The sequence below is a fragment of the Dipodomys ordii genome, unplaced genomic scaffold (assembly GCF_000151885.1).
Source record: "Dipodomys ordii isolate 6190 unplaced genomic scaffold, Dord_2.0 Scaffold89, whole genome shotgun sequence".
NCBI classification, from domain to species: domain Eukaryota; kingdom Metazoa; phylum Chordata; class Mammalia; order Rodentia; family Heteromyidae; genus Dipodomys; species Dipodomys ordii.
In genome coordinates, this window is record NW_012267305.1 from 9,040,662 (window position 1) to 9,055,950 (window position 15,289).

The 15,289-nt window shown below is 38.4% G+C and overlaps 1 protein-coding gene across 4 annotated transcripts in view; it reads left to right on the forward strand.

Moving 5' to 3' along the window:
• The window catches only part of Atp11c (ATPase, class VI, type 11C), a 149,480-nt gene that overhangs the window by 105,808 nt on the left and 28,383 nt on the right, over positions 1 to 15,289 (forward strand). For all 4 annotated transcript variants that reach the window (XM_013025979.1, XM_013025980.1, XM_013025978.1 and 1 more), the window contains exons 17-22: positions 2,697 to 2,800; positions 4,409 to 4,590; positions 6,177 to 6,440; positions 9,582 to 9,756; positions 12,299 to 12,401; positions 13,637 to 13,782. In XM_013025979.1, coding sequence (XP_012881433.1) covers positions 2,697 to 2,800; positions 4,409 to 4,590; positions 6,177 to 6,440; positions 9,582 to 9,756; positions 12,299 to 12,401; positions 13,637 to 13,782 — 974 coding nt within the window. The remainder of the gene's footprint in view (positions 1 to 2,696; positions 2,801 to 4,408; positions 4,591 to 6,176; positions 6,441 to 9,581; positions 9,757 to 12,298; positions 12,402 to 13,636; positions 13,783 to 15,289) is intronic.

Genomic DNA, 15,289 nt, shown 5'->3' on the forward strand with positions numbered 1-15,289 from the left:
TCAAGGCTAGTGCTCTACCACTTGAGCCACAGTGCCACTTCCAGCTTTTTCTGCTTATGTGGTGCTGAGGAATCAAACCCAGGGCCTCATGCATGCAAGACAAGCGATGTACCACTGAGCCACCTTCCCAGCCCAGCAGTTCCATTTTATAGCTACACATTTTTTTTTGGAAATATGTTAAAATTTGCCGGATTGTCAATGGCAGAACGTCTGGAATGACAGTAAATGCATTTTCTTAGAAATGAAACTATTCTTCTACCCTGGCTGTTTAGTCAGGAACTAAAAGGGTAACTTTTGTGTGGTTCTAGGTACTCAGCTCTGAATACATTCAAGGTGCTCATTTCTTAGTACTGAACTGTGAATGTTTACCAGGTGCAACAACCATACTCATTACTTTTTAGCACCAATAATCTTATGGTATAGTAATTTTACAAAGAAAACCGCTCAGTACAGTTGACTGGTGAGGGATTACCAGCAGCAGAAGCCTAGAGTGTAGAGAATTGCTGCTTATCCTCCCTGACCTTGGGACTTTTGCAACTGCTTTACACTCCCTGGAAGCAGATGAAGTAAAGATGACTAACCCAGGCTTCTGGGAAAGGGTATTCTGGCTTCATTCCAGAGCTCAAGACTCTGACAGAGGGAAGCTTCCCCTTTACAGGGGAAACAGCACCATCCTCTCAGGCTCCCCTATGTCTTTGGGAGGCATCATGTAGGTTTGCCTTCTGCTCAGATTCTGAAAAAAACCCAGAGTAGTACTGCTGCATTATTCACAGGCTCTCATATAGATATATTTGTATTCCCATGTATGTTTGGTTTTGTTGTTGTTTGGCCAAGGAGGTTTGATTTTTATAATATCCCTGATTTGTTTTCTACTCACTTACTTCTAAGTATTAAGTCTTTTTCAATATTTTTTAAAATTTGAGATGGAATCTTGTGGTGTAGCCCAAGCTGATCTGGAACTCACGATCCTTCTCCCCCTTCCTCTGAGTGCTGAGTGCTGTGATTACAAGCATATAAAACTACACCCAGCTTTAATTTTCTGCCTCCTTTCCCCCCCCTTCCCTTTTCTTTCCTCTCCTACCCTTTCTCAAGTGTACTGTGGTTTCAATTCAGGACTTTGCATTATTTAAGCAAGTACAGCTTGAATTCAGGACTTTGTGTTATTTAAGGAGATACTCTCAGCCATGCCCTATTCCTTTTTTGCTTTCTAGTTACTTTTTCAGGTAAAGTACCATGTTTTTGCAAAGGGCCAGCCTCCAACTGCAGTCTTTCCCCTATGGCCTCCTCCATCTTTTTTGTTTTTTAGATTTTCAACTAGAGTCTGTGTTTTTGCCTAAGATCAGCCTCAGACTGCAGTCTTTCATACCACTATTCCCAACATTTTTGTTTATATGGAGGATCTTGCTTTTTGCCTCAGCTGGCCTTGAACTGCAATCCTTCTGATTTGTGCTGCCCTAGCAGTCCAATTTCTTCATTGTAAAAGGATGGAGACAACTCTTGGAAGATAGATCCCACATTAGCTTGAATTTTTTTTTGTTGTTGTTGGTCATGGGGCTTGAACTCAGGGCCTGGGCGCTGTCCCTCAGCTCTTCAGCTCAAGGCGAGCTCTCTACCACTTGAGCCACAGGGCCATTTCCTAGATGCCACATTAATCATACTCTGTGATGTGACTGTGAAGTCATAGAATTGATTTTGTCCATGGATTTTGTTTATGAATTTCAAACACTTCGAATATGTATTTCACACACAATTTTCCCTCATGGGAAAATGAAACAGGCATTTAGCATTTTAAATGCTCATTGATCTTATATGTGCATACCTTACATACTTGTTTGAAAATGCTCAAGTATCTAGGGAAATGATCTGTGAAGGCCTGTGACCTCAGAGGTATACATTTTAATTTAATGAACTGAGCTCTTTTTTTTTTTTTTTAGTACTCACCTATTAAAATTTGCTGGGTACATGAACTGATACAAAAGTTGCACTTGGACTTGCATTCTCAAAAGCTGTTTTTAAAATCCTAATAAAACCATTCAAACTGGTGTTTTAAAAGCTAATTGTGTAGTTTATTCAAAATGACTTCAGCCTGTTCAAACTTGAGTTTAGTTCTTGACACCTATGTATACTGTAAATTCCAGAGAATTCAGCTACAGGTGCTTGACACAAGCCCAGTCCTCCCTGATAGAGGAAGGCAATCTGTATTTTAGCAGAGGTGCATGTTGAAAATTTTAACTCATTTCTTGTAACCATAATGGTGTGAAGAGATGAAAACCCTCCAAATGTCTCATTCCAAGTGTGCAAAGCATACTTGAAATACGCAACAACTGGATGAGAGAGGGCTTAATAGCTATCTCAATATTCATCTTCAGTTTATAAATCCAGCGCTTTTTTTCTTTAAATACTTCCTTTTTTAAAAAATAATTTTTTATTGTGAAAAGACCGTACAGAGGGGTTAAAATTTCATGAGCAAGGTAATGAGTAAGTTTCTTATCAAGCATTGTTGTCTCCTCCTTTGTTTTTCCCTTACTATCCCTACCCTCCCATCTCCATTACTACAGTCTCCCCCCCGCCAAAGTTGTAAAGTTCGTTTTTCGACATATCATATTGTATGTCTCATTGTTGCAATGGGTCCACCTGTATCCCTATTAAATCCAGTGCTTTGTGTTTATTTATTTATTTATTTATTTTTATCTTAGGAGACATCATTCTATTTTGTAAAGGAGCAGATTCAGCAATTTTCCCCAGGGTTCAAAACCATGAAATTGAGTTAACTAAAAGCCATGTGGAACGTAATGCAATGGTGAGCCTATGCCCCTCTCCTAATAACTAAATAGAGAAATACTAGAGATTATCATGTTTATGGGATTGCTATTTAAATGGACGCTTAAATGAACTTTGATTTTATAGTCTATTGTATATAATTTTTTAAATTTTATTATAAAACATCCTGAATGATGGGTTTGTTTCAGATATGGCTTTGGTTAACATTTTATGGCTCTTTTTTAAATCTTTTCAGTCTAGCGTATTGCTATTTGACCTTTTGCTAGCTACTTCATCGATGGCTCTTTTTGCTATAGGATATGGATCATTGTCAGAACTTGATTGGAGGGGTCAAAGAGATTGTGTCTGTTTTAAATCTGTTTGATTTAAAGAAGGACCAAGTTTTATGAATGTCTTACAATGAAATTTTCTTATACTGATTTTTGTTCTATTGTACCACTATTTTTTGAGGATTTTGCACAGTGTAAAATGACATAATCATAGATTGCTATGGTTTAGGCTGTATATACAGTGAAAGCTATGGGTTTTAAATGTTTGGGGAAATTCCTATGGAAAAAAGAGAGACATGTAGAAGAACCTCTAACAGGGTTAATGTGCATGTCCAAGGTCTTTTGAGATTTCAGTGTGTAAATTTCCTTTTAGCTTACACAAAAATAAAATAAAAGAAAAAAAATAAAACATCCTGAAACTGTTCTGTTAAGAATTTGCAGCATTGAAATGTCCCAAAAATCTTGGTTCAAGGATGGGCATTGATGGCTCATGCCTGTAATCCTCAGGAGACTGAGAATTGAAGATTGCGATTCGAAGTCAACTCTGGGCAGGAAAGTCTTTGAGACTCTTTTTTCCAATTAACTACCAAAAAAGCCAGAATTAGACCTGTGGCTCAAGTGATAAGAGCACTAGCTTTGAGCAAAAAAGTTTAAGAGGGGTCTGGGAAGTTGGCTCAGTGGTAGAATGCTTGCCTCACATGCATGAGGTCCTGGGTTCAATTCCTCAGCACCACATAAGCAGAAAAAAAGCCGGAAGTGGAGCTGTGGCTCAAATGGTAGCGTGCTAGCCTTGAGCTGAGGAGTGGAGGAACACTGCCTGGGCCTAGAGTTCAGCCTCCATCATGGACCTCCCCCCCAAAAAAAAAAAGTTTAAGACCAGTATCTAGGCCAGAGTTCAAGCTCCAGGACCGGCCAAAAAATATTTTTTAAAAAAGGATCTTTGTTAATCTAGATGCCAGTGTCACACACCTGTTGTAATCCTAGCTTCTCAGGAGGCTGAGCTCAGAGGATCATAGCTGAAAGCCAGTCCAGGCAGGAAAGTCTGTGAGAAAGAATCATCTCCAGTTAACCAGCAAGAAGCCAGAACTGGAGCTGTGGCTTAAATGCCAGCCTTGAGTAAAAAAGCTAAGAAACAGTGCCCAGGCCCTGAGTTCAAGTCCCAATGCTGACACCAAAAATAAAAATCTTTAAAACTACTATTATTTTCTTACTGTAGATATTAATTAAATACAAGTTTTTTAGTTGTAGTCTGTTCTTTCAAAAAATTAAATATGTCAGAATTTCTGCTTTGTATGTGTAACTAATACTATCTTTAAAAGCTAAAGGATTTGGGACAACTAGTTCTGCTTTGCTTTTAGGATGGGTATCGGACACTCTGTGTAGCCTTTAAAGAACTCACTCCAGATGATTATGAGAGAATTAACAGACAATTAATTGAGGCCAAAATGTCCTTACAAGACAGAGAAGAAAAAATGGAAAAAGTTTTTGATGATATTGAAACAAACATGAATTTAATTGGAGCTACTGCGGTAGAAGACAAGTAAGTAACTAGAAAATGATATTATTTTAATGCTCAGTCATGTAGGGTGATATCTGCCTATCTATTAGTAATTTATTCACATTTTGATCTCTGGTTTAGCTTTGTTTTCTGTATGAACTTAGAGATTCATTCATTTTCGCAAGTATAAAAACTTCTCCCAGGTTTTGAACTGTTTGTTAGAAAGGGTTTTAAGTTAAATATGTATAACTTGGAAAAATAAATCAGTTATCAGTAGTCTGTTTTGAATAGTTACTATGCTATCCATATGTGTAGACATTTATAAAATAGTTTTGCTATGTTTGAGTCATTATTTGACCTGTTGCCTGGAAGAATAGATTAAAATTTTGACATAGAGATGTGCAGAAAGGAAATTGAGGGTAGACTGAACACTGCAAGAATATAATGTAACCTAATTTAGCTGGAGTATATTTTTTGCATACTTAGAAATAATATACTTTAAATGTACAGGCTGATTGGCCTCTGCTAGACATGATTTAGTCTGACACTGATCTCCTTAAATTTTAGATTTTCAGTATTTTAGGAGTTCTCTAAGAATTATTGCCAGTCTTGGGGATTGAACTGTGGGCCTGGGCACTGTCCCTATGCTCCTTTTGCTCAAAGTTAGTGCTCTACCACTTGAACCACAGCACCATTTCTGGCTTTTTCTGTGCTAAATTGAAGGTTAGAGTCTCACAGACTTTCCTGTGTAAGTTGGCTTCGATCTGTGATCCTCAAACCTCAGCCTCCAGAATAGCTAGGATTATAGGCAGGAGATACAAACCCCTGGCTTTGAAATTCACTTTAAAAAGCAAAACTTTTAAGCTGAGAACATGGCTTAGTGGTAGAGTGCTTGCCTAGCATGCATGAGGCCCTAGGTTTGATTCCTCAGCGCCATGTAAAAAATAATAATAAAATTATTTTTTAAAAAGCAAAACTTTGAGCAGGGTGCCGATGGCCCATGCTTATAATCCTCGCTACTCAGGAAGCTAAGATCTGAGGATCATGGTTCAAAGTCAGCCTGAGCAGGAAACTCCATGAGACTCTTATCTCTAATAAACTACTCAAAAAAGTGGGAAGTGGCATTGTGGCTCAAGTGGTAGAAGCTCAGGAACAGTGCCTAGGCCCAGGGTTCAAAGCCCAGGACCAGCAACAATAACAACAAAAAAGCAAATGTTTGGCCTTGTTCTGGTGGATCACGTCTAGAGTCATAGGCAATCTGAGGATTTGAGTAGGAGGCTAAGATTTGAAGATCATGATTTGAAGCCAAACCTGGGCAGGAAAGTCCATGACTCTTACCTCCAATTAATCAGCACAAAGCTGGAAGTGAAACTGTGTGGCCCAAGTGCTAGAGCACTAACCTTGAGCAAAAAGCTCAGGGACAGTGACCAGGCCCCCAAGTTCAAGTCCCAGTATTGGTTAAAAATAAAAATTTTTACCAGAGACAACACTGTCAAGAAAAGTAAATGATATGTAAGAGAACCAACTATAATAATAATTGTTGGGAATTATAAAAATGCTTTCTCTAATAAGCCTTGCAGAATCTCTAAAAGGACTTCTGAAGGTTAACAAGATTTCTGTGTTAACAGGTTACAAGATCAAGCTGCAGAGACCATTGAAGCGCTGCATGCAGCGGGCCTGAAAGTTTGGGTGCTAACTGGGGACAAGATGGAGACAGCCAAATCCACATGCTATGCATGTCGCCTATTCCAAACCAGCACTGAGCTTTTGGAATTGACCTCAAAAACCATTGAAGAAAGTGAAAGGAAAGAAGATCGATTGCATGAATTATTGATAGAATATCGTAAAAAGTTGTTACACGAATTTCCTAAAAGCACTAGAAGCCTTAAAAAGTAAGAAAGTACATCAGTTTATTATATTTACACATTAGGACTAGTGTAAATAATTGATGCTTATGCTGAATTCATTTTCTATAATTTGTCATTCTAATTATAGGTGTTTTACTCTTTAATTTGAATCCTTCCCTGAGGACCAAGCTAATAGCCCATTTGAGATTGACACTTTGATTTTCCACCTCTGTTTTAACTTAAAACTACATTTTTCAAGGCTTAGAAAAATAGTACAAGCCATTACCATCTTAGTTCCTCTCTTCCTGATTATGTATCTGGAATCAGGCACAATCTTTACCCACATTACACAGGCTTCACATCCAGAACCACCTTTGCAGTGGCGCTGTAGCTCAAGTGGTAGAGCGCACGCCTCTAGTTGAAGAGCTGAGGGACAACGCCCAAGCCCAGAGTTCAAGCCCCACGACCGACAAAAAAAAAAAAAAAAAAAAAGAAACTATATAGAGCACTCAGAACCACCTTTGCAGCTTCTACTCCTTTTCCCCTTCCAATTCCTATCAGTTATCAAGCTTTAGCCATATTTCCATTCTTACTAGTAGCATACCACATCAGTACCTAGCCTCTCACACATTGAGTCCTTAAGCCCTTCTGCTAGATGAGTGATTTTAAAGTCAAACTATCCATATCACAACCCTATTGAGAAACCTTTGGTAGTTTTCCATTACCCTCATGTGATCTTCATATAACTAACTAGTTTTCCCGGTATGCTCCAACATACATTTTCTCCCTTCACTTCTTTTGTCCCTGACTTCATGTCCCATCTTAAATACTATACCTTACGAAGAACACACTAGCGGCTGGGAAGGTAGCTCAGTGGTAGAGCGCTCTTGCATGCATGAAGCCCTGGGTTCCATTCCTCAGCACCACATAAGCAAAAAGAAAAAAGCTGGAAGTGGCGCTGTGGCTCAAGTGGTAGAGCGCTAGCCTTGAGCTGAAGAGCTGAGGGACAGCACCCAGAGGGACAGGCCCAGAGTTCAGGCCCCCCGACCAGACCCCTCCCCCCCCAAAAAAAGAACACACTATTCTTTTCTGTGTGGACTTATTTTCTTGGTAACTGAGCATTAACCATTTACTATAGAGTTTAGTTATGTGTGTTTTCTCATATATGTACCTCAAATCCAGGAAATTTTTTTTCCAAGGAAAGATGAATCAATAATTCTTTTTTGAAATAGACTGGGATTGTAGTTCAAGTGGTAGAGTGCCTAACTAGCAATCAGGAGACTCTACGTTCAAACCCCACTAATACCCCCCCCCCAAAAAAAACATTCCCAAGATAATGTTGTTGTTTTCTTTACAGTGGTGGGGATTAAACCTAGGGTCTTAACAGCAGCTAGACAAATAATCTAGCAATAACAATATCCTCCATATAATATGGCCTTCTTAAAGTTGTTACTTAGAAGTATTGTTACTTAGAAGTATTGCTTGATTGGTTATTGGGCTGCTGTTTCTGCTCAGTAAATTAGGTCTATGAGTAAATAAGCAAAGAGAGAATAATCAATGTCACTTTAGTGAATAAAATATGCTTAAAAATTATGAGGCAAAATAGGAATTTTGTAAATATCACTATTGTATAAGCCGTATACTTCAAAGAAATATTCAATAAAGAAATAATGGGAAGGCTGGGAAGGTGGCTCAGTAGAGTGCTTGCCTTGCATGCACGAGGTCCTGGGTTCGATTCCTCAGTATCACAAGCAGAAAAAGCCAGAAGGGGTACTGTGGCTCAAGTGGTAGAGTGCTAGCCTTTAGCTGAAGAACTGAGGTACAGCGCCCCAGAGTTCAGGCCCCTGGAAGAAAGAGAGGGAGAGAGAGAGAGAAAGAAAGAAAGAGAAAGAAAGAATGGAATATATTAGGCCTTCATTACTCAAAGACTGGCTTATAGTATAGCATTTTTATTGTCACTGGACTGCTTGTTTGAAATACAGAATTTTAATAACCTCCCTAGTTGATCTTGTCACATTAATTTTTTTTCTTATGTATGCTCATACTGGTGAGCTTGAAATCCGGGCCTGAGCACTATCACTTAAGGTTCTTTGCTCAGGGCTGGCTCTCTACCAACAAAGCAAGATCTCTAATCACCAACTTTTTTGGTGATTAGAGTCTCACAGGCTTTTCTACCTGGGATGGCTCCAAACCTTGATCCTCAGATCTCAGTCTCCTAAGAAACTAGGATTACAGGCATGAGCCACCCACGATGATTGCATACATTAAATTTTGAGTAGTCTTAAATTTAGACAACTGAGTCTATAATTGGAGTTTTCTTGTATCTAGTACTTCCACTATGATAACTCAAAAGAATACCCAGGATATATGAGAGAGAGAGAGAGGAAGAGGAAGAGAGGAGAGAGAGTCCCAGGCTATATGTGTCCTGGGGCTTGAGTTCAGGACCTGTGCTGTCCTTGAGTTTTGTTTTTGGTGTGTAAGTGTGTGTGTGTGTGTGTGTATGCATGGGTGCTCAAGATTAGTACTCTACCATTTCAGCCATAGTTACACTTCTGGCTTTTTAGTGGTTAATTAGAGATAAGAGTCTCACGGACTGTCCTGCCCAGGCTGGTTTCAAACCTTTATCTTCAGATCCTTAGCCTCCTGAGTAGTTAGGATCACAGGTGTGAGCCACCAGCACCAGCACCTGACCCCGACATATCTTTCTGATGCATTGTCCTATTTGAGAAGCTGTGTTCTACAGATAGATTTCATCAAACATATTAGAGAAAGGTATCCCATGATTTGTTTACCCCAAAGCCATTTTGTCTTTTTTTCCTTACAGTTTTCTTAAGGAGTTTCAGATTAATTGATGATTTGTCTTCATATTTAACTAGTCTGATGGAATGATTGATGTGCAAGTCCCAAAATTGAGCTTTAATTTTTTATATCCATGAAAACTGCATAAATACCTTTATTTTTGTACTTTTCAGAATTTACAGTAAACTATATGGGCAACTTAATGTCTAAAACTATAACTGAAAGATGTGCCATTATTAGAAGCAGTTGCTCATTTGGAATGAACAAGTCAACAAACCAGACTGATAACTTATCTGGGACACTCCCCTCTGCCATTTCAAAAACCAGGATCCTAGATAAAAATGTTTAATAGATTCAAACACAGGAGTAAAAAAAAGTCTTTTTCAGAACATGGACAGAACATCAGGAATACGGATTAATCATCGATGGTGCCACACTGTCACTTATACTAAATTCTAGTCAAGACTCCAGTTCAAACAACTACAAAAGCATTTTCCTCCAGATCTGTATGAAGTGCACTGCAGTGCTCTGCTGCCGGATGGCACCGTTACAGAAAGCCCAGGTAAGTGAATAATAGGTGATGCTCCATTCTGGGTCCTTCTAGATAAATATAAAGTTTCCTTTCCAGCATTTCCTTTCCATTTTCCTGTGATCAAACTGAAGAATCTTCCCAATTGATTAAAACTTGTGCTGTACCTTATCCCCTCAACTTTGCTGTCCAATTCCTCCATTTCTACCTTTCTTTAATGAGTTCTTGGTATCAGTTGCCTGCATCCACTGTTCCTTGCTCTCTCTGACATTGACCCCATGTGTCCTGTTCTTTTTGCTTTTATCACTACACTGCCTTCCGTATGAGCATGCCTTGCCCTGTCCCTTGCATCCTCTTCATCCTCTTCCTTACCTCTCCACCTCAGTGGACACTATCAATTACATTCTCTCAGCCTTTGATTTCTGTAATGGTACATAGTCCTGGCATTTCTCCCCTTCTTTGGCATTCTACTATCTTTATTTTTTTTACTTCTTATAGCTTCTCTTCACTTTCTTTTCTCTAAGGTGAAGGTTCTCCTTTGAGTAATCTCTAGATTAGCACCTCTACTTTTCTGTCTTCATTGATTATCTCTGTCCCTGACATTTTCTTTATGTTATGTTTCTGATTTGTAGCTATCATATGGATTTTCTGCAGTCACATTAATTTCCAGTGTGAAAGATACATCTCCCCCCCACACACACACGCACCCACCCCCTACCCCCGGTTGTGGGGCCTGAACTCTGGGCCTAGGCGCTGTCCCTCAGTTTTTCAACTCAAGGTTAGCACTCTACCACTTGAGCCACAGCGCCACATCTGGCTTTTTCTGCTTATGTGGTGCTGAGGAATCAAACCCAGGGCCTCATGCATGCAAGGCAAACACTCTACCACTGAGCCACCTTCCCAGGCCAAAGATACATCTTATAATTTACTTTTGCTCCCAACTCTCACAACTGCCATTGATTCTTCTTCTATTGCTTAATATGTAATTGTCATGTCCTGTTGATTTTTTTAGCTCCCTTTTGTTATAGCTCTCATTTTCATGCATTGTTTTGAAACTTTTGACTCTAGCCTAGTACAAATTCTATGCAGACTATTTCATTTATTCTCTTCATTGATATATTGCTCTTACCATTTCTCTTCAGCCTTTTCCCTCCATACTCCCAAATTAAGCTTGTTAAAACACAACTTCCTCCCATCATATGTTCTCTTTTTTGATATATTTTCACTACTTTCAGGCTGCCTTACAGTGGAGTACTGCTTTATTAAGACTAATAAATTCCTAAGTGGTTTTTGTAGTTGGCATAACAAGTAGTGATTTATGTAAATACACTCAGTACACTTCCCACAAGTAACTGTTAGAAGGTTCTTTTTTTTGGGGGGGGGGGCGGTCCGGTCATGGGGCCTGAACTCTGGGCCTGGGCACTGTCCCTCAGCTCTTCAGCTCAAGGCTAGCACTCTACCACTTGAGCCACAGTGCCACTTCCGGCTTTTTTCTTTTTACTTATGTGGTGCTGAGGAATCGAACCCAGGGCCTCAGGCATGCAAGGCAAGCGCTCTACCACTGAGCCACCTTCCCAGCCCCTGTCAGAAGGTTCTAGAGAACCCCAAACCAAAATTTTTTTAACAGGAGAAATAACATTCAGTACTTGCCCAAAACACTGCACTGAGCTATACAGTATTACTTGTACATCTAGAAGAGACATGATACAGTGACAGGCTTTGTATGCATGTATTGGGCATCTCTCTATAAATATAATATCCTTTTAAGATGTCCTTTTTTAAAATGTTACTGCTTATAGGAGAGAGTGAACCATATTTAGTCGTGGGATATTTAGTAAAGACTTGGCTTCCATGTAGGCGTAAGAATTTAGCACAAGTTCCTATAATAAGAGTAGGTCACTCCTAGGAGAGGTCAAAATGTCATCAGAGAGGAGAAAGAAGTAACCAAAACATTGTACTCTTGATTTTCTACCTTTAGTCTATGGTCTTGTGCATCTTAACACAAAGCTTTCTGGCATTTACTATCATATATTCATCATATGATCTGGTAGGGTCCTTGAAGTGATGGCAAAAGAAGGAAGCATCTGACATCTAATAAGGATGGTAGATAAGGTTTTTGAGAGTTCTTGCTTGTACAGAACCAGAAACAAGTGGGTAATGGTGTTACATTTTGAATGGGTATGTTCCTCTGATTCTGAGAGTTTAAGTCTGTGGTACACATGCACAAATGACCTTTCTGTTTACAAAACCTGCACTTCCAAGTATGAATGAGGGGCTGGGAAGTGGCTCAGTGGTACAGTATTTGCCTTGCATGCATGAGGCTCTGGGTTGGATTCCTCAGCACCACATAAGAAAAAAGAAAGAAGCCGAAAGTGGCGCTGTGGCTTAAGTGGTAGAGTGCTAGCCTTGAGCTGAAGAGCTGAAGGACAGCGCCCAGGCCCAGAGTTCAGGCCCCATGACCGGACCCCCCCCCCAAAAAAAACGAAGTATGAATGAGGTATAAGCCCCTAATTATAGTCCAGTGCCACATTCTTCTTTGACTTTTTCTATTCTTCTTTTTGTATTTAATGTTTAGATTGTCAGAATGGTGAAGAATTTAAAAGGCAGTCCAATAACTCTGTCCATAGGTGATGGTGCCAATGATGTTAGCATGATTTTGGAATCCCATGTGGGAATAGGTAAGAAGCAGCAAATGAAGTGCCAGCTATAAGTTATCAGTATTGCTTTTAGGTAGAATCTTTTATATTCTAGAGAAATTGTTTTGGTTGTTTGAATTGTCTTGAATTTGAATTTGGCAATGATCATTGTTTATCTAGTGAAGAGCCTTTCCTGACCATCTCAATGTATGCTACCCTGGTGGAAATAGGACAAAAGAGACTTAGAGAATGTTTTAAGGAAGTCAAACAATGTGAATTTCTCAAGCCCAATAGCAACACAATTGATTGTTTAACTCATTTTGACAGTATGCATGAAATTTCATTTATTTCTTTTCCCCCGCTGGCCAAACTGTTTGTGTTGTTGCATTATGTGTATTAAGATAGTTAACTGTTGGGGGTTAAGAAATTATAATTAGCTTGTTTCCCTCATGGGAGTATCTGTAGGTGATTTGTACTATAGTATTGAATTTATATATTGACATGCACCAAAAAGCTTTTCTGCCACCTGCACCATTTTTTTTCTCATGTCAGGCTGCTAATCGACAACAGACCAGTACCCCAACATTTCTCTTGGCAGCAGTTTAGTATAATGTATCAAATTTTACCGTCTTGGGAATTTGGGTACCAAATTCCCCTTCCAATTTAGAAGCAGACATATTTAGCATAGAAGTCTAATCTCTGCTCATTTGTTATGTGGAAGTAGCATAAAGCTTTTTGAACTTATAAAACCGATTCTTTAGCAGACAGTTTCATTCAGTGAAAGAACTTCACTATCTTCCCATTAAGCTCCTGGACCATGAAACATATGTTTCTGTGTTGCCTTAATGTAGCACCTGGCTTAGTGTCATGCACAATTACGTACTAACTGAGTCCTTTAAAAATAATTTTCAGAAGTACTCTTTTAACTCCCATTTCCTATGAGGGAAATCATCTCTCTGTACTTTATCTTGTTGTACTGAAGTAAGTCCTTGCTTAAAAATAAAGTAATAATTTTCAGGGGTAGGTTTCCTTCATATGGCTTTGCTTTGTAATGATTAAAATAATTATTCTAGTTAATTATTTTATGTTGTTACAAATAGCTAGTTACCAATTTAACTTTCATTTGATCTCAGTATCCCTGTTGAAGAAAACCCTTTTTGGTTAATAAAAGCTGAAGTAGACAGTTGACATAGCATTTAATCAATGTAAAAATGTAAGAGCAAATCAGAAGGTTACATATATAAAATACTCACTCTATAGAGATACTGTCTTTTTAGGGATTAAAGGTAAAGAAGGCCGCCAAGCAGCCAGGAACAGCGATTATTCTGTCCCAAAGTTTAAACATTTAAAGAAACTGCTATTGGCCCATGGACATCTGTACTATGTGAGAATAGCACATCTTGTACAATATTTCTTCTATAAGGTATGTGATAAATTATTGGGAACTTCTGTGTTTAATCCTGTAAGGCTCAGCTTGATCATAGTTCCCCTTCCCTTTTCATGTTTCTTTTGCTGTCTTGAAATTTGCCCTTAGCTAAGCAGTGATGGTCTGTTTAATGAATCAGTATAAAACATTTATTTGTATGAAGTTTGAGATTAATATTTAAGTCAATTTACCCATTAAAATATACAGATGTAAGCAAGCACCAGAGACTTGACTTACAACCAAGGAGGCTGAGATCTGAGGATTATGGTTTGAACCCAGCCTAGGCAGGAAAGTCTGTAAGAGTCTTATCTCCAGTTTACTACTAAAAAAGGTAGAACACTTGAACAGCAGTGACCAGACCCTGAGTTCAAGCTCCAGGACCAGCACACAAAAAATATTCAGTTCTAGAAGTTTTGACTGCTTGTTGTTGTTGTTGTTGTTGGTAATGGAGCTTGAATTCTGGGCTTGGGTAAGGTAAAAAAAAAAAAAGTACATATTCTAGAAGTTTTGACAGGTGTATGTATTCATATAACCACCACCTTGAAAAAAATTGGATCTGATTTATATTTCACCACACATATATGTATAGTATATGTAAATATACATGTGATCGATGTAATATGAACATTAGTTTTACCTGTCCTATGGCTTCATATAAATAGAATCATGTCCTTCTTATGTCTGGCTTTCTGCACTTATATTTGAGCTTAATGTTGTATGATGGTATCAATAGTTGGTACTACCATTTTCAACCTCCAATGATGAAGTTTGAACCCAGCTAGGGCTCAAACTAGGTCTTGCTAGGTAAATGCTCTTACACTGAATTCCAAGTCTCAATTATTCATTTTAGTAGCAGAATCTGAAATTTCACAGATAAACCAGACAGAGGAAAATTATATAATCTGAACTAGGGCTGTTTGCTTGCTCAACAGCCTGTCCTGCACTACAGGAATCCATGAACTTTAAGCCATTTAATGTACATATTTAATATAAATAATTTAATGTACGTTCAGCTGGGCAGCCATGGAGGTAAAACAACTAGTATAAAGTATATAGATCATAAAAGAATATGAGTCAGAATATTATCTCCTGTATTCTGCACAGAAGGGCTTTAAATTTTTTTGGCTTTTTATTTTGAAATAATTTCTAGCTTTTAAAATGTTTCAGATTTAACAAAATTATTCTTACATACCCTTGGCCGAGCTTTATCAACTGTTATTGCCTAAGAAAACACACAGCATAGTTAATCAATGGAAGGATAATAATATGATGAATGAAGAATATAATGATCATGACATTCATAATTAATCTAGTAAGTGTTAAGGTACTTTGTTGCTTGGCAGAAGCACTTAATTTTTAAAATCTAATACAGTTCTCTATGAAGCAAGTAATATTATCTTTTTTTAAAATTAATTTATTTATTTTTTATTTGTGAACATACTGTACAGAGGGGTTACAATTACATGGGCAGGATAATGCGTACATTTCTTACCAAGCATTGCAG